The sequence below is a fragment of the Lactuca sativa genome, chromosome 7 (genome assembly GCF_002870075.4).
Source record: "Lactuca sativa cultivar Salinas chromosome 7, Lsat_Salinas_v11, whole genome shotgun sequence".
NCBI lineage: Eukaryota > Viridiplantae > Streptophyta > Magnoliopsida > Asterales > Asteraceae > Lactuca > Lactuca sativa.
Window position 1 is genome coordinate 87201676 of NC_056629.2, and position 20535 is coordinate 87222210.

The following is a 20535-nucleotide window of genomic DNA, read 5'->3' on the forward strand; positions in this document are numbered from 1 at the left end:
TATATAAAATATCAAAGAAGCTCAAATAAGAGCTTTATGAGAAGATACAAATAAATAAGAATGTCCGGGTAAGACTTTAGTGTTCGAAGAGGAAAATCAAGGGTTAAAGGTATTAAAAAAATCGTATTTGGGTGTCAAAGATGAGTGAAATACGAGATCTTCTCATGGAAGAGTTTCACTAAACAAGGTATTCTATACACCCAGCAGCACCAAGATGTGTTTGGACCTGAAACCCTATTGCTAGTGGCCAACAATGAAGATCGATGTTGCAACTTACGTAGTTGAAAGCGTAACTTTTTTTAAGAGTAAAACACGATATCAGAAGCCATATGGGGACTTGGAAACTTTACCAGTACCCACGGGTAAATGGGATGACTTTACCATTGATTTTATAACCAAGTTGCAAAGATGGTAAAAGGCCACAACATGATCTGCGTTATTGTAAACTAGATGATGAAGAGAGCGGACTTCTTATCCGTACGAGAAACCAGGTCTATGGAAAATTTGGAAAAAAAAAACCTATGTGAAAGAGATTGTCAAGATACATGGTGTAGCCTTATCTATTGTATCAGACAGAGATAGTCGACTCATTTCCAAATTCTGGAAGAGTATGCACGAAGAAATGAGTATGAAACTTGTTTAAGTACTATCTACCATCCACAAATGGAAAGATGGAGTGAAAGAACTATCCAAACATGGGAAGATATGTTGCGGATATGCACTTTAGAATTTGCTGCTAACTGAGATAATCACCTACGACTAATAGAATTCGCCTACAACAATACTTATCACTCAAGCATCAAGATGTCTCCTTACGAAGCATTGTGCGAGAGATAGTGTCTTATGCCATCTTGTTGATTACAAGCTGGAGAAAAACACTTTGCGTGTCTTGAAATCTTTCAACTAACTGTTGATAAAGTGAAAATCATCCAAGAAAGAATGCTAGCTACTCAAAGTCGTAAGAAGTGTTATACTGGGTATGAACATGTATATGGTTTTATATATATCTACATTGGATTAATTTTCTATATTTTCTGGTAAAGTTTGCTTTGCAAGATTATCGTATATGATTATATATCATTAAAAATATTATCGGCTTGAAAACCGTATGTATCTAACTATCTTTCTGTAACACCTAGGATTTTGAAAGCCAAGAAAGTAAAGGAAACCCTAAATTTAAGAGGGAATCGACGAGTCAAAGGAAGGACTCGGCGAGTCGGAGCGGGATCCGGGTCGATAAGAAAGTGACCAACTCGACGAGTCGGCTAAGTGGACTCGGCGAGTCTGGTCTGTGCGAGGAAAACCCTAAATCCGGGGCTTGGAGCCTATTTAAGCTTCTTAATCTTCTTCCTAGGGCTCCTTTACAGCCTCTTACACCCAGAACGCCGCACCTTAAGCCCCCATTGTGTTCATTCAAGCTTCTAGCCATTTTTGAGTGGGTTTAAGGAAGAAGAAGGAGTGGGAATCCTTGAAGCATCAGGGAGTGGCTTTGGATCTGAAGTTTGGGAAGCATTTCAGAGCATTGGAAGGTATCAATTCGTTTCTCTCCTCCATATTTTTCCTTGGTTATGAGTTTTGGGGCTTTTAAGCCATGTTTAAGACCAATCTTGAGCTTGAGGTCCAGATCTGAGGTTGCTACCTCAGATCCATGTTTATTTTGGTATGTAATCCCATAAAGTATCAGCCATTGGGTGGAAATTGGAGTCTCTTGGTCCTAAACCCTAGCTATGGGTGTATTTTGCCTAGATCTCACTCTCTACACGTAAAGTTTGCAACTTTACGTGGGAAATAGGCTTGGGGAGGGTAGATCTATAGTTTGGAGCTCATGCATGACTCGGAAGTCCTCTGCATGTAAGTGGATCTTAGTGGACTCGACGAGTCCTTCGAGTGGACTCGGCGAGTAGCTTGAAGATGAGGAGGAACTCGACGAGTGGGATGAACAGCTCGTCGAGTCGGATGAAGATGGGCATGAACTCGGCGAGTTGGATGAACAGCTCGTCGAGTTGGATGAAGTTTGTCGTGTGCTCGGCGAGTCTGTTCTTAGACTCGGCGAGTCAGGTCGAGTGGTCCCAAACCCTTCGAGTTAAGACTCGAGTCAGCGAGTCGAGCCAGGACTCAGTGAGTTGGTCAGGACAGGAATCGGGAATCAGTAAACTCGGCGAGTCAGGGGCTGACTCGACGAGTAGAGTCGCGAGTGGAAGGACTCTGGATTTATGAACTCGGCGAGTCAGTGGGGTGACTCGGCGAGTAGGGTTGACCTGGAAGGTTGACTTTGACCAGAGTTGACTTGGTTAACCTTTGGAGGTCAGTTAGACTAAGTGTTGGGTTGTTGTTGGTAGCTCGGGGAGCTAGCGGAACAGCAGTTCGGAGTTAGCGGTCAGGTAGCGGTCAAAGGGGTTAGCAGCGGCAGTTCGGCAATATCAGGTGAGTTTCCCTTTGTATGAATGGGTCTACGGCCACAATGCCGGCCCATGTAGTTATGAGTAGAAGACCCGGGGGTTAGCCCTAGGCACAGTATGCTAGTATGATATTTGGACGAGGTCCAATGACAGAGGGCGAGTGCCCAAGGAGCGGTTTATGTGATAGTCTATACTTGTTGTCTGTGTGATTCTTGTATGTGCCTGGTAGGGAGGTGAGAGAGGGCGAGGTCCCGTATCTCACCAATAGCAGAGTGTGGATGGTGTTCCACATCTCAGTAGCAGCAGAGCAGGGGCGAGGCCCAAGTTAGGAAAGGAGTGAGGGTGGGCTGGGCCCGAACCTCACTATCAGCAGGAGTATGGACGAGGTTCCATGACTCATCAGTAGCAGAACTCGGGCGGGGCCCAGAGATAGGCGAGGCCTTAGAGCAAGGGTTGCTAGTATATGTTTAGCTTATGTAATGTTATGTGATACGTTTATGTGCTATTATATGTTAGTGGGCGAGGCCCTGTGACAGGCGAGGCCTAAGTGAAACAGATCTGTATCCGAGCGAGGCTCGAAGCCAGGCGGGGCCTGGAGCGGCGGGGCCGTTGTAGCGGGCGAGGCCCGAAGTAGGGGGCGAGGCCCCGGATAGCGGGCGTGGCCCAATATGTGCAGTATGTAGTTATGCATGGTATGTGGTAAGGTGGGGAACTCACTAAGCTTCGTGCTTACGGTTTTCAGTTTTGTTTTCAGGTACTTCCGGTAGCGGAGGGAGGAGCTCGGAGTGATCGCATGACACACACCATAGATTAGTCAGCCTGGGAATGTTTACTCTGATAATAAACAAGTGTTTTGAAAACTTATACTCAGATGATGTTTTGGAATGATGTCTTTGTTTAAAGTAATGTTTTATTAAAAAGAAATTTTTGGTCTTGAATTTTGGGATGTTACAAGTTGGTATCAGAGCCTTGGTTTGAGGGATTCGGGCATACTCTCGGGTGTGCCTGAACTCAAACTGAGGGGTCGGATAAAAAGTTTCCAAAAGTGAAAAGGCAGTTTTGTAAAAAAAAAAAAAAAAAAAAGAATTTTGAGAACGAAAAACAGTTTTAGAAAAGCAAAAAGAATTTAGAAAGAAAAGAACTTTGAAAAGAGAAAAGAGGTGTGGTGCATGCAATCAACCGAGCTCAAGTAAGTACCCCAAAATACCCATACAAGTTTATGTTATGATCATCAGTTGATGGAGCAGCATGCTAGAATAGGACTAAGGATCGAGGGATGATGCCTTATGTGCCTGTTATTTGTGCTTTTGAGCTGCATGATAGTGCTGATTAGACAGTAGTAGGATAGCTTGTTTAGGTTATGCCTGAGTTTATGAGTTTGTGTTGCATGCTAGTTCAGATTCTTGCTATGTGGATATGATTGTTTGAGTATGTTGTGGTTAGATTTTCCCCTTGTCCGAATGCTGCTTGCTTTGTGCATTATGGGATTTTGAGTGGTGGGAGTTAGCCATTAGGTGGATACGTCACGTCACATGTGATCAGGGTTGAATAATCTCAGAGTGCTGGATTTGGCCCTATTGCGCATCTCTCGTTTGAGTCCAACCGTTGTAGGGACGAGTCTTTTACTTGAAGGATTATCTGAGCCTCGTCGCATGTGATGGTATCCAGGTGATGGATGATTGGCATCACGAGGAGACCTTCAGCAGCTGAGGACTGGTTTGAGTTGAGTCAGAGGTTTCCCCTAGGGTAAGCCTAGGATGAGATAGAGTTGGGAGCAGTATGAGTGGTTAAGGGACCTGGTGGAGTCAAAGCAATTCCTGAGGAAAGTACGGATAGATGTGGAAGGTAGTATGGGCCCGTACTACTGAAAGCAGAGGATCCGTACTCGATTCAGGAAGGGCAGAGGCAAGACCGGGAACCTGGTAGGGCATGTTTGATCTTGTATCAATGATGGGTATTCTGATTGTGGTTGTGGTATATTTTCAGCATGGTGACATTGCGAGAGAGACCAGCGGGCGGATCAGGCGCCGGAGAGGGATCAGCCTCGGGTTCAGGGACCGAGCAGCTCGAGGAGCGGATGAGGGAGTTGATATCAGCTGAGGTTACGCGCAGTATTCTAGCTCAGACTCCTGTGATCTTTGCCACGGTTAAGGAGGGCATACTTGAGATCTTGGAGGAGAGGCTGGGAGCCTTCCGTACTGAGATGATAGCATTGATGGGAGCGCGTACCTTGACATTTCAAGAGTTCAGAGCTTGCGGGGCACCAGATTATCATGGGGCTAGGGACCCCATTGCTAGCAGCAGATGGTTGGCTGATGTTGCCAACGCTTTTCGTACAAGCAAGTGTCCCGAGGGGGACAAGGTTAGACTCGCCTCCTGTCTTCTGAAGGACAGAGCGAGGGATTGGTGGGAGGAGATTGGTCATGCATTGGGGGATGATGCCGCGTTGGAGGCGATGACTTGGAGCGATTTCTCGGCCAGGTTCAGGGCGGAGTTTTCGCCGATTATTGAGGTGCAGCAGCTGGCACGAGAGTTTCAGGATTTGACGCAGACTACTGAGACTGTGGCGGAGATCACCGCCAAGTTCAGGGAGAGGGCTCTTCTTGTACCGCAGTATGTAGCGGATGAGGAGATGAAGAAGGCTCGGTACCATGAGATGTTGAGGGACGACATCAAGGAGTTCGTGAGCAGGTCCAACTGTAAGACGCTGGAGGATATGATTTCTCGGGCTAGGGAAAGGGAAATTGATTTGGAGCAGATCCGGAAGAGGAAGCCGGATGAGGTTCAGGTATCAGCGGGTTCGGGCAAAAGGCCCAAGGGATCGGATTCGAGATCGAGGTATCATCAGGACCGCAGTCGGTGCGGAAAGTGTGGCAGGGTGCACGGGGGCGTGTGCAGGAGTGGTAGCGGTGGTGATTCTGGCTGCTTCAAGTGCGGTCGGACTGGTCATTTTAGCAGGGATTGTACTGTTACCGTCGCGCAGGGATCAGACATGATATGTTTTCATTGCAACCAGCGGGGCCACAAGAAGGCCCAGTGCCCCAGTTTGTCTTCAGCAGGACGGGTGATGGCACCCGCCCCTGCAACCTTGAGGATCGCAGATGGCAGTCAGGGCCGGGTAGAGGCACCTGCGGTAGGGAGCAGGGCTTTTCAGATGACGACCTTGGAGGCGCGAGCATCGCCGGACGTTGCAGGTATGCAATTTCCATTCTCAGTTCTTTTATTTTGTGCATGATTTCATTGTTATGGTTCTGCATCATTATCGGTATAAGTGTTTTATTTTGATTGGTTGATTGTGATCGAGTTATATGCCATTTGCATACCTTGGACAATTGTATGGGAGTTAGGGGGGGATGTGCTCTATTGAAGAAGGTTTCGAAGGATGCAGTAACTGTAGCATGCTTGGGAGGGATTTGGTTCGTTTCGTTAGTTCGGAGTGGTGCAGTGATTGTGATGGATTGGCTAAAGCCCTAGCTATGGCGGGCTTGGGTTCCTCAGTGGATGGGTTATGGAATGGTAGCAAGGATCGGGATTTCTTTGAGTGATGAGCAGCAAGGGATAAGCAGGATCGAAGTGGGGGAGAATCCTCCGGGTGTGCCCGGAGAGGAGCACGCAGACCCAGAACGAGTACGTGACCCCCGAGAGGGAAGAGAAGTAGTTCAAGGTTTGATGGATTGAGGATTTCAGGGTTGGGAGTTTGAGAAACTCCATATCAGCTAGCGCGTGGGATGGTAATGGTTGGTGATGTAAGACTACGGGTAAGCCGTAGCGTCCCTTAGTAGTTTCGTTAGCGGAGTCGGGGCGAGGCCCTTATCTCCTAGTGATCAGGTAGGGATCAGGAATGGGTAGTGGATGAGAGTAGTAGGGAGTTGCCTGTATAGCTCTAGAGAGGTGAGACCTTGGGAGAGGCCGCTCCAGGATATAGTTGGGTGAGACCCGTGGGCGAGGCCCGTATGAGATTAGCGGCGCAGGTGAGACCTGGGAGCAGGGTTGCTCAGTAGTATGGTTGGGTGAGACCCGTGGGTAGGGCCCGTGAGTTTTTAGCAGCGCAGGTGGGACCTGGTCGGGATTCTAGTGTCAGGTTAAGGGATCGGGGATCCCAGGTTTGTAGTGCCTGGATGGCAGGACTGATTGAGCAGTTATAGATGGTCGAGGTATCCTTGGAAGTCGCTGAGAGCGACCAGGGATGGTGTTGGGACTAGCTACCGGTGGGAACCGGTAATCCAGTCATTGATAGGTTGGTAGGGACCAGGGCGGTCCCGGTTTATCAGGAAGTCAGTCGAGGAATAATTGAATTGCCAGTCGGTGGTAGTGTGAGTATGCAGCGTATGGTGGAGTTCAGTTAGTTGAGTCGAGGGGTGCTCGACACCAAGTGTTGGCAGGAAGGAGTGTCCGTGAGTGCTGGCGGTGATGACCCGTTCTGGGAATAGCAGGGGGGTGATGGAGTTAGTGAAGGATAGGACCTTCACAGTGTCAAAGGAAAAGTTGGTTATGAGGCTATGCCTTGGGAATGCAAGAGAGTTGCGCAAGGAAAGAAGTGGAGAACCTCTGCGGATTCAGTGCAGTATTGGTGGAAGACCAGCGCAGGTAGGCGGCTGGTGTTGGGTATTGGAGGCAGACCGTTGGCGGTGGGCCATGGTAAACTTCGAGGACGAAGTTCAGTTTAAGTGGGGGAGAGTTGTAACACCCAGGATTTTGAAAGCCAAGAAAGTAAAGGAAACCCTAAATTTAAGAGGGACTCGACGAGTCAAAGGAAGGACTCGGCGAGTCGGAGCGGGATCCGGGTCGATAAGAAAGTGACCAACTCGACGAGTCGGCTAAGTGGACTCGGCGAGTCTGGTCTGTGCGAGGAAAACCCTAAATCCGGGGCTTGGAGCCTATTTAAGCATCTTAATCTTCTTCCTAGGGCTCCTTTACAGCCTCTTACACCCAGACGCCGCACCTTAAGCCCCCATTGTGTTCATTCAAGCTTCTAGCCATTTTTGAGTGGGTTTAAGGAAGAAGAAGGAGTGGGAATCCTTGAAGCATCAGGGAGTGGCTTTGGATCTGAAGTTAGGGAAGCATTTCAGAGCATTGGAAGGTATCAATTCGTTTCTCTCCTCCATATTTTTCCTTGGTTATGAGTTTTGGGGCTTTTAAGCCATGTTTAAGACCAATCTTGAGCTTGAGGTCCAGATCTGAGGTTGCTACCTCAGATCCATGTTTATTTTGGTATGTAATCCCATAAAGTATCAGCCATTGGGTGGAAATTGGAGTCTCTTGGTCCTAAACCCTAGCTATGGGTGTATTTTGCCTAGATCTCACTCTCTACACGTAAAGTTTGCAACTTTACGTGGGAAATAGGCTTGGGGAGGGTAGATCTATAGTTTGGAGCTCATGCATGACTCGGAAGTCCTCTGCATGTAAGTGGATCTTAGTGGACTCGACGAGTCCTTCGAGTGGACTCGGCGAGTAGCTTGAAGATGAGGAGGAACTCGACGAGTGGGATGAACAGCTCGTCGAGTCGGATGAAGATGGGCATGAACTCGGCGAGTTGGATGAACAGCTCGTCGAGTTGGATGAAGTTTGTCGTGTGCTCGGCGAGTCTGTTCTTAGACTCGGCGAGTCAGGTCGAGTGGTCCCAAACCCTTCGAGTTAAGACTCGAGTCAGCGAGTCGAGCCAGGACTCAGTGAGTTGGTCAGGACAGGAATCGGGAATCAGTAAACTCGGCGAGTCAGGGGCTGACTCGACGAGTAGAGTCGCGAGTGGAAGGACTCTGGATTTATGAACTCGGCGAGTCAGTGGGGTGACTCGGCGAGTAGGGTTGACCTGGAAGGTTGACTTTGACCAGAGTTGACTTGGTTAACCTTTGGAGGTCAGTTAGACTAAGTGTTGGGTTGTTGTTGGTAGCTCGGGGAGCTAGCGGAACAGCAGTTCGGAGTTAGCGGTCAGGTAGCGGTCAAAGGGGTTAGCAGCGGCAGTTCGGCAATATCAGGTGAGTTTCCCTTTGTATGAATGGGTCTACGGCCACAATGCCGACCCATGTAGTTATGAGTAGAAGACCCGGGGGTTAGCCCTAGGCACAGTATGCTAGTATGATATTTGGACGAGGTCCAATGACAGAGGGCGAGTGCCCAAGGAGCGGTTTATGTGATAGTCTATACTTGTTGTTTGTGTGATTCTTGTATGTGCCTGGTAGGGAGGTGAGAGAGGGCGAGGTCCCGTATCTCACCAATAGCAGAGTGTGGATGGTGTTCCACATCTCAGTAGCAGCAGAGCAGGGGCGAGGCCCAAGTTAGGAAAGGAGTGAGGGTGGGCTAGGCCCGAACCTCACTATCAGCAGGAGTATGGACGAGGTTCCATGACTCATCAGTAGCAGAACTCGGGCGGGGCCCAGAGATAGGCGAGGCCTTAGAGCAAGGGTTGCTAGTATATGTTTAGCTTATGTAATGTTATGTGATACGTTTATGTGCTATTATATGTTAGTGGGCGAGGCCCTGTGACAGGCGAGGCCTAAGTGAAACAGATCTGTATCCGAGCGAGGCTCGAAGCCAGGCGGGGCCTGGAGCGGCGGGGCCGTTGTAGCGGGCGAGGCCCGAAGTAGGGGGCGAGGCCCCGGATAGCGGGCGTGGCCCAGTATGTGCAGTATGTAGTTATGCATGGTATGTGGTAAGGTGGGGAACTCACTAAGCTTCGTTCTTACGGTTTTCAGTTTTGTTTTCAGGTACTTCCGGTAGCGGAGGGAGGAGCTCGGAGTGATCGCATGACACACACCATAGATTAGTCAGCCTGGGAATGTTTACTCTGATAATAAACAAGTGTTTTGAAAACTTATACTCAGATGATGTTTTGGAATGATGTCTTTGTTTAAAGTAATGTTTTATTAAAAAGAAATTTTTGGTCTTGAATTTTGGGATGTTACACTTTCCCAACATGACTCACTCATTTTATATTCGTCGCAGGTAGCGTACTAAAACTGTTGGAAACTAAAGAGGATGCGAAGAGTGAATAAGAGACAAACTTGTAATAATATTTAGGTCCTTATGTCATTACGATTTAACTTATGTTGGATATTAATTATGACATCAGTAATAATTTGATATTTTGTAACAATCTTCTTTTTCTCAAAATGTTTTATTTAACTGTGATTTTCTAAAAAAAAAAAAAAAAAGATTAAATGATATCTTAAAGTGTAAAAAAAAGTTATATATGGTTCTAAAAAATTAAAGGATGTCACACTGCACTTGAACACAATCAATAAATATATATATATATATATATATATATATATATATATATATATATATATATATATATATATATATATATATATATATATATATATATCCTAATAAAAATTAATAGACTAATGTCTATTAATTAATATATATATATTAATGTACATAGCAACATTACATATGTAGATTCTTATTTCTTTTAGTATATTAATTAGATAATGACGATTATAAATTCATATTAATTGATTTTATTAGTAAAGATTAATTAAAACATATTTAAATAAATGGGTAAAATGGTTTATCAAATGTCCCAAATTCACTCGTTGGTAAATTTTTTGGAAGAACATGGTTCTTGTTATTTTCAAAACTTGTGCGAATGGTCCTCTTTGCAATTTAGATCACATAGTTATTTTTGGTCATTTTAGGTATGTTACTTTTGGTCATTTTTAGGTTTAGATAGACTGAATTTGTGAACATAGGTAACATATAAAGACTATTTATGCAATTTTTTTTTTATATATTTTATGTTTATGATTTTTCAAACTTTCATTTTTAAAAATGTCACTTTAACCCCATGCCACCTTAAACTTTGTAAAATATTACTTTCACCTCCATTTTTAAAATTTTTTTGTTTATCTTTTGTGCAATAAATAATTTATTTTATTTAAGAACTTTCGTCTATTTACCAAAATACTGCTTTTTTACTTGCTTATTTTTATATATGTGTTGATATACATTTAATGTAATCAACGTTTCGACATGAATTTACAACTTTTGTTTGTCAATTTTACAAAATAAACTTGTTTTTTCATTATTTACATGTTAGTTTAAAATTAAGTTTGTATACATGTGATGTAATATTTTTTGTTTTACATTTTCGTGCTTAATTTTATATACGTTTCATACGTATGAGTTGAGTTTCATATAATAACTATCGTTCATTAATTTAAAAAAATGTTTTATGTTTGAGTTTTCTACGTTTCAATGTAATTTTTTTTTGCGTTTTTATGCTTAATTTTACTTACATTTCCTATATATGAGTGGAGTCATGTATAATAATTTTTGCTCATTGACTTAAAAAAAAAAAAAAAACTATTTTTTATATGCTTGTTTTTATTAATGTATCGTTGCTATAAATTCAAGGTGACGAACGTTTTGACTTGTTTTTATATATATATGAATGGATATAAATTTAAATATTTCTACGTCTTGACATAATTATTTTTGTGTTTTCATGGTTACCTTTATGTACATGCTACTTTTTTTCGTTAATGTTATAATGGTCAATGTGTCAACAGTTTTATTATTAGTATTGATTTAATTTCCCATTTTTCATGATTTTTATGTATTTATTTCAAAATATAACTTTTAAAATGTTTATTTTTACACATTGATCTTCAGCAGAATTATTTAAAACATGTCAATAATTTTTTTTATGAGTACAGGTTGAATTATATATATATATATATATATATATATATATATATATATATATATGTGTGTGTGTTGCATGGGGGCATCTATTCACAAAACCAAAAAGAAGGAAGTATAGTCTTACATCATAAGTACAAAGCCCACCAAGATTGCCGGAGAAATCTTTGAAAGGTCATAAACAGCCTCACCAGCATATCTTGTATTCACAATCTGGAAAAAAGATGCAACCAGCTTCTCATAATCAGTAAGCCCAACCATGACCTCCGTGTTATGCCACTCCATAAAACAAAAGGCCACAAACTGAACTAAAATCAACCCCAAAACGGTCACGGCTAAGTAAAACGATTGCACTGAAGGTAACATTTGACCATAACTAAGCTCCAAGGGGTACTTCAACATATAACTCAATTCAACCCTCTTTGTAATCTTCTGCAGAACTGATATTATTGCCCGAAGCACCACTGGATATAAAGTGCTTCCAAGAAGAATCTGAGGGATTAGGATCAAGAGCAAGCCAGAGTTTTTCTTAAAAATCATCATGTTTTCATTTGTTGGAACGAAACCACAATTTGAAAATGTTGAGACAGTGACGAAAAGGCTAAAAGTGTGTCTACTTAACCCTTTGTTTATGAGTAGTATTTTAGTACCAGTATTAAATGTTAAATAAATGTAAACCATGATAAAACCTATGAAGTGGATAACAAGGATGTAGCACAAGACCACATAGCCCACGCTTCTATTTGCTTCGTACATCAAAAACTTTTGATCAAGAGATTCACTTGAAAATGGTTTTAAATCATTTGAGATTACACCCAACTCAATACTGCCCTCAGGGGAATCAAAGGTGGAACGAGAATTCGAATTAGAACCAACATTGACAATTTTATGTTTGAACATTCGAAACTGTAGGCCAAGCATAGAAACGAAAACTTCGCCTCCCATGAACATGAGAAACATCAAAACAATGAGTTGGCTGTTTGAAAATATTTCCATGTCAAGTGTTGACATACTTGAAACTGTTACTGCAGAAACGGCTGTGAAGAACAAGTCGATGTTTTTAGGTTTAAACGAAGATGTTTTGAACTCTAGGGTTTTCAAAGCCACAAACCCCACTAAAGAAACAGTGACAAAATATATAAGTTGAACCCAGAACGGGTTTAGAAAGTCGATGGCTTGAAAAAACGAAGAGGATAAGTTTTTACGTGTGTAACTAGAGTCTGAACGCCTGCATGGAATTTGGAAAAGATATGTTGTTTTTTTAACTAAATGATGAGTAGGGTTTGTCATATTTGCATCAAGTGTGTTAAGGATTGAAAGTGCTTTCACGTTAATTACAGGGTTAAAAAATGGATTATTTATAGACGATATAAGCACTTCCACTTATTAACTTTTGTATTAAAATTTCGTTCTTTTCGCTCTCAATACTGTTTGGAATGGTTAATTATATTATTTTCTTTGCATTTTCAATATAAATATATGTCACTTCGCAAATTGTTAGTGGCAAGCGTCATATGCATATATTATGAAAACATCACTTTCATATATCTATAATATTTTAAAGCAATATACACTCCTCCAAAGCGAAATAGAGTTTCTTTTTAAAAAGGGCTCTTTTCAAAAATGTTTTTGAAAATGAGGCTTTTTGAAATTGGTTTGCAAAAATGGGGTTGTGGCCCCACTTCAATATATGTATGGGTGTTTTAATTACGCAAATGGTCCTTGTATATTTTAGAATTTTCAGTTTTAATAAATTTTTGAATATCAAATGTATAGTGATATTTTTGGATTCTTCAGTTAATTTGAAATTGTTTTTGTAGACAGATTGCACAATTTATATATAAAATTTATATATTTATTTATTTTATGTCTATTTCTAATAACATGCATATAACTATTTAATATAGATAATTTTAATAAATTTAATATATTGACTCAAGGTAAAAAAATAATTTAAATGGTATAAATTATTAAGGTCTATATATAAATTTAATAACATGTATTATATATATAGGAAATAAAAATATATAAAAAAGAATATATAACTGAAAAAAACCCCGATTTTACAAAAAAAAAAAAAAGATAAAAAAAGTCACTAAAAAAACAATATAAAACCCTACAGAAAATACCAACCGAAATATTCCATGTGAAAATACCATGTCTCCAAAAGAACGATATAGTAATTTGATATCGGGAATACAAGGGCCTAGAGCTCTCGTTAATTACCAAAGGACCGTTCGTTGTATATATTAATGATTTTTGGTTCTTGTAGATATAGACATTCTTCACTTAACATTACTATGCAAAAATTTTCTCTTAAAGAACATCAAACAAAACAAGGTGTTCTATGTTTCTGAATTTTAGAATTTGCATGAAATCCAAATTAAGTTTTCTTGGATTAACCTAAATATAGTTTTATGTTACTCCCTCATCAAGTCACGTCAATGCCACATAACCAAATCGTGCATGAAAATATGGTTATAATATAACTAACACACGTTTATACATAATATTATGATTTGTATGTAAAAAAACATTGCATTTATATAAAAAAAAAATATACGGTTTCAAATTGAACAAAAAATCTGATGTCTGATTTGGAACAAAAAATTGGAATGTCACGTTATCAAAACTGAACAAATATTTAAAAAAAAAATGATGATCACAAAACAATTTGAGTGCCAAAAAAAAACTTAATGTTAAAATTGAAATAAATGAAGATTTAGTAATTTTTGTAAAATTTTTTCAATTTTGACACGTTAGCATATTATGTAATCAAAACTAACGTATTATCATGTCACATCACCAATAAACTGATTTGACCTGTCAAATGGTCAAAATCATAACAAATTGAAAAACAGAAGTGTGAAATTTGAGAAAAAAAAAACACCGTGTCGAATTTAAATTTTAGTGTAAACTTTGCGATTTTTGTAGTATTTATCGAAAAAATACTAACGGAAATCCATTTGTAACAGGGAAAATGTAATGCTAGGGTTCAAACCCGGACCTTTATTTTATTTTATTATTATTATTTTTGGAGGGGGGGGGGGGGGGGGGTGTTGGGGGACCTACCACTTAGGTTGTTAGCCTCATCCAAATATATTTTCATATATATTACTTACACTAGTACAAAAAGCTCCAATGGTTACACCATAAAAGTTTGAGCATATTTCGTTAGCCACACACTATTTTTTCAGTTCAAGTGAGACGAAAGGTTGTGTATTTTTATGTATCAAACGACCACATTAAAATTGAGTACCTATTGCAACTAGAAAAGTGTGATCATATAATAAAAATATGGCTAAAGGGCACCAACATTTCTTGTTGTAATCTGGGATTCCATTCGTTAAGTGTCGCTATAAACGTTTTCTAGACACACAACCATATTTTGATTGTGGCTACTGCTCATACATCTTCCACATGAGTTTATTGTTAGTATGGTTGTAGCTATTATTTAGTTACATAAAACATTGTTTATTGAGCTTTTTAGTCACATCAATTTAAGAAAAACTTGGTAAAATTGTTGTTTTAATCAAGAACTGTTTCGAATAAGTATGGTCATAAATAATTTGTAGTCACACAATCCTTTTATTGTCTGTGATTGTTGCTTATCCATCTGCCACACGAATTTATTGTTAGTTTGCCTGTAGCTATTATTTAGCTACATAAAATATTTTCTCTTTAGTATTTAGTCACATCGATTTAAGAAAAATATTGGCAAAAGTGTTTGGTGTAATCAAGAATTGTGTCAAATAAATGTGACATAAACAATATGTAGACACATAAGTGGTTTTTGATTGTGACTATTTCTCATAAAATGGCAAATAAGTTTATTGTTAATATGGTCGTTGCTAATATTAAGTCATAGAAAAGATTGTTTATTGAGTTTTTTGTCACACTGAATTATGAAAATGTGGTAAATGTGTTGTTGTAATCAAGCATTATGTCAACTAACTGTTTATAAACATTTTCTAGGCACACATGCATTTTTATGTTGTGACTATTCATGCGACTGACACGAGAGTTTCTTGTTATGTGGTATACCTTATCATTTAAACACACAAATATTGTTACGTGTGATTGTTCATTATAATATACACATATATATTATATGTAAACTATGGTTGGTAATTGTGTTATAGTCCCTCAATGTTCATTCTTTAGTTATGACTAATGTTGCGGCATTACTTTTCAACACACATATTGTTCTTCATGTGACTAATTTCTTATATTTAGCGACATGAACTTTTTTTTATCTGTAACATATGCCATCATTTAGACACACTAAAACTTTACGAAATGACTAATGATTTTCATAACGAACTCATTAATCAATTAAAAAATAACCATAAGCGTTCCATTGAAACATTAATTAATTTTATATGTGGCTATTATTTAACATTTAGTCTCATTAAATTATGTTTCCTATGACATTTGATATCATGTAGTCGTACGAACAATATATCAAAGTGAATATCGTTTACTGTTAGTTCATGAAAAGTGATTCTCATGCTATCCGAGGAATGCGTGTTTCTGAGGTGCATGTCCACCCGAAGTCGTTTAGTTTTCTGAGAAGATTGTAATTCCGAAGACAGAATGTCATAGAAATGTAGACAAGTAATATTTTGGATTATTTTGTTTCTCTTATGCAATAAACGTAAGGGGCAAGATCAACAGCGATGCTCTGTAAAAATATCAGGTTGTTGATCTCTAGTCTACACTATGTACCTTTGTCTATTTTTTCTTATCTTGCTCCTAGTGCTATAAATTGGAGTGTCAAACCTTGTATCATGTACACCTTTTATTAATTAAATAATCTCATCTATCATTCTCTTCAAAAAGTTCTCTTTGCATATTTGCTTCATTTATATTCGTCATTTTACTGTTGCATTGAATACTTGGTTGTTCTTTAAGGCTTGACTAGATATAATCCATACTTGACTAAAAATCATTAAATACCTCCATTGTAGTTGTTTACTCAAGGTTTAAGTTATTAAAATTTATCCAAGATATATCCTCTTGATATCCTTTGTTCTTTCTATTGGTATCAGAGCTTGAGTGGTTGTCCTCTGAATCCATAAAAACATATTATCATTGATTGAGAATACCTTGGTTTCACAATCACTTTTGTATCATGATAAGAGCTCTTTTATATACCACTTGTGCTCAAAACAACATAACAATGGCTACTCTTAATCCAAATCAACCATTATACTCGATGCAAATCGCCAACAGTGTAGTTGCTCTACGAGAACCCCATTACTGGTGGTTAAAGAATACAATCATTGTAAAAAGAGAATGAAGAGATTCTTGAAAACAAAGGATAAATACGCTAAAATGTGGACATCAATCACTAAAAGACCTCACTTTCATGCAAGACAAGTTGTAAGAGATGCTTCTGCCAATCTCATGGGTCAAGAAGAGGTTCATCATGCGCCTCCAACCCTAATGGACGAGAAAAGATGCATGCAGATGACATTGTGTTTTCCGAAAGGGTCATTGATATCCCTCCAATCTCTCTTTGAACATATCAAACTATGTAAATCTATAAAGGATATATGGGATACACTCAAATATTTGTTTGAAGGTTTGGAAAATGTAAAAGACAAGAGGTTGACATAAGTTGTAAACGGATATGATACATTCTCTACATCTCCAAGTGAATATGTGCCTTTTGCAACAAATCACTACAAAATTCTTGTGAACAACGTAAATATGCATAGTTCTCTCAAGAGGTTGAGTTTCCGCAACAAATCGACATAAAATTCTTGTGAACAACCTAGGAAAATAGTGGGCAACGTTATGTTCTGTCTTCAAAGCAATGGTTCTCTCAAGAAGTTGAATTTATTTTTACTTTTTGATGAAATTCAAGGACATGAGACAAATGCTGCTAAAACTTTAAGGGGACTCTTTGGTGGGCCACTAGCTCTAGTCAGCACTATTAATCCACCTCCTTAGAACTATGCTTTCTTGGATCCATTCACTCCAACCTCTTCGGTTCCAATTTTCGAATAGAAATATGATCCAGAAGCTAGAGATAAAGTTCTCTTTGTCAACCATGAAGTATAACAAGCGTCCTTGGGAAAACGATGAAAAACCTTTTCTAAATAGGTTTCAATCAGATAGTCAACCTTCATACCATGATCTTCACCAAACCAATTCATATTCCTTTTCAAAACCAACTGAAAAACCTTCATCATATCGACCAAACCCTTCGAAAAACCCACCTTTGGTTTCCCATCAGATCCCTCTTGCTAAAAAACCTAAGAATTTTTGTCACAAACGCAGGCTCGAAAACCACTTTGCAAGGGATTTCTAAGTGTATACTCCTATCAAACTAAAGGATAACAATTCAACTTATTAAGCAAAAAGGGCTCACGATGTAGTTGAGAGTAAGAAGGCATTCGTTGTCACAATCTCACGAAATGTTGATGATTTCTAGTCATCGAGTGATGAAAAGGATTTTAATAATGTTGAAACAAGCTACTACCCCATGGTTACATATGATCGTCCATGTCGAAGCATCATCCAGTAGGTACGACACATGATCTATGAAAATAACATTATATTAATGTTTGTGAACCCTATTTGACCCAAATTCAATACAATATGATAGTTTTCCTAAGGGCTTATTTGAATGCCACATATGATAGAGAGAAGATGAACAATGAATTAATCAAACTTAGATTACACCTTTGAAGATAGCAAGCTTAAGATATACTCCTTAGAGAACGAAGTTGTAATAGCTAAGGACAATGTATTATCTTAAGTGACAAATGTGCACTTTAAATTATTGAAAGAACATTTTTATTCGTAGATAATATGTTTCTTAATAATCTCATCCATAAATTACATAATTTGGTTGACATGATTAACTCCCATGAACATATGACTCACAACTTCCGTCTTCCTTGGTCCAAATCCTCTGGTCTCTGAACCGAGAATCCAAAATCAATTCCTAATCCTTTAAAGGACCCTCAAAAATTGATGCACATTGGTGACATTCCAAATCACAATTAGTGGGACACCCTAGTCTCATCTCTGTCCTCTATGTAGGAACCAACTTATCAGGTCGAGCCTCAATATCTAATGATGTAAAACAGTCATGTTGACTTAATCAGCGCCAATGTCTTAAGTACCAGTATGAAGATATGTCGTGTCATTGTGATATGTATATTTGATGCAATCTCTTGTATTATAGTATATACGTAGTTAGTTAGTAGATATGGTATCTTAGTGATATTAGATATACTCTAGTATTATAGTAGATTAGGTGATATCTATGGTTTGTAGGAATTAATGTTGTATTTACTTTACTTTATATAATAGGGTTCCGATCATTGGTTGATCATAGAACCCTAGATATTTGTGCTTGTTCTCTTTTTGAGAACATATTCTTCGTGAACACCTTTATGTTAAATCTACTGTGTTCTATGTTTATTGTTAATTGATATCGATCAAGGAAGCTACAGCTAGTATCAGAGCAGGTTGCTTATATCAATTAACTATGTCCTCCTCTTATTCTTCTTTAAACCCTAATAAAGCCACCTCTTGTAAAAAAATTCCACAATTCAATGAAAAGATCTTTATCATGTTTAAATCAAAGGCAATGATGGTTCTTGAAACTATGGAATACTAAACGATTGATATTTCAAAAAATGGTCCTCACGTTTCTATGTACTAGCCCATGAAGGACAATGTCAAATAAGGCGATCTTGTTGAAAAACATGTTCATGAAATTGACGATGAAGAGAATCGTCTTGTTTCTCTTGATGTCAAAGCTCGTACTGCTTATGAAGGCACTAAAAAGGTAAAGGCTATTAACAAAAATAATCGTAAGCATCGAAATGAGCATTTTTTTAGCAAGAGAATGAGACACTTACTCAGGTCTTTAATTAATTTAAATTCTTGGTGAATGATATGTGTCATCTTAATATAAACAAGACTAGAAAATCTTTGGTTCTCAAGTTTCTTGTATCACTGAACGATAGTTAGGAGCATCATGTAGATGTTTTGAAGAATAATGGAAAAATCGCAACCATAGATCTAGCTTCATTGTTGAATAATCTTCGTACTCATGGAGAAACAAAGATCGTGAGAAAGGAGATCATGCGAGATACTTACAAGGACAAATCTATGGATCTCTAGTCGAAGATGTCTCTTCAAAATAGCAACAGTGACTTCTCTGATGAATCTGAAGGTGAAGCCCTGATCGTCACGTGTTATGTTAGCCGAAATGATAAGAAAACTTACAGACATAAATGGTTTCAACCAAATACCAACTTAACAACGTCTAAAGGTTATAAAAATGGAATAAAATTTGTTGTTGGAAAGAAAGAAGGACTCAAATGTTTTAATTATGGAGGAGCTGATCATTTTTCCTGGCATTGGAAGTCCAAAAGAGACGGTTCTAATGAATATTATGAAGCAAAATACAAGAAGTTGTTGGCATCCTTGAAAAGACAAAATGTTGATGTAAAGATCTTAGTGGTGAAGTTGAAAACATGGTAGATGATGAAGAATCGTCTAAAGAAGATGGAGATAAAGATAAGTGTTTGATGGCTCACACTGATGCACCAGTCACTGATAAAGAAAGAAAAGGATCTAGTACCTTTGCAGCTGATTTGGTCAAAGCCATTGAGAAATCAAAAAAACATGACTTGGAGTCTTTATCCTTATTCTAGTAAACAAGTTCATCACTTACTCTAAAAATGAAAAGTGTGTCATGTTTAATTATCTATGTCATCATCTCTCAAAAGTTAACCAAGAAAAACACTCTCTTAGGTTAAAGATTAACACACTAATGGAAAGTTTGTCTGACATAAAGAACACTCTTACTTTAACAAACAGTAAAGTCATAAATCTAGGTTACTAATATTGATATTCATTCTAAAAAGGATAGATATGACATGTATGTTGAAAAACATCAAGGTATTATGAATAGTTGGCCTCTTAGGCCCACTCCACAACCTCTCATTTAGATAAATCTTATGTTTCCATGACCTGTTCAAAAAATTATGAAAATTTTATATCTCTTTGGAAACCTAAATTTTTTAAAAGTGTGATAAAAATAAAGACACATAGAATAAGGGTATGTTATCATTGTGAAGATCCTTTTCATAAGATCAATGATGGTAGCTTACGTGAGAAAACTAAGAGAGTTGAGAACCTTTGTTTAAGAAATGAGAAATTGGCCAAAAAGGATAACTCTCTAAACTTTCTTCCCACTGCTTGTTATGATGTTTTTTCTGTAATGAAAAGACCCATTGAAAAATAGGCCAATGTGTTCTAATTTTTTTCTTAGCACTGCAGGGTATGGAGAATTTTTGGTATCTTGATAATCAATGCTCCATACATATTTTGAATTGTAAGTCTCTCATGATTGATGATGTCGAAAAAGATGGAGTTGTAGTGATATTTGGAGACAACAACAAAGAACGAACCAAGGGGTTTAGGATCGATTCAGTGCAAGACCGTGGAATACAAG

General features: G+C 38.6%; 1 protein-coding gene across 1 annotated transcript in view; it reads right to left on the minus strand.

The window, feature by feature from the left end:
- The window catches only part of LOC111889004 (sodium transporter HKT1), a 15746-nt gene extending 3408 nt beyond the window's left edge, over positions 1-12338 (minus strand). Inside the window, exon 1 of the mRNA XM_023885132.3 lies at positions 11176-12338. Coding sequence (XP_023740900.1) covers positions 11176-12338 — 1163 coding nt within the window. The remainder of the gene's footprint in view (positions 1-11175) is intronic.
- Between the last annotated feature and the right edge of the window lie 8197 nt (positions 12339-20535).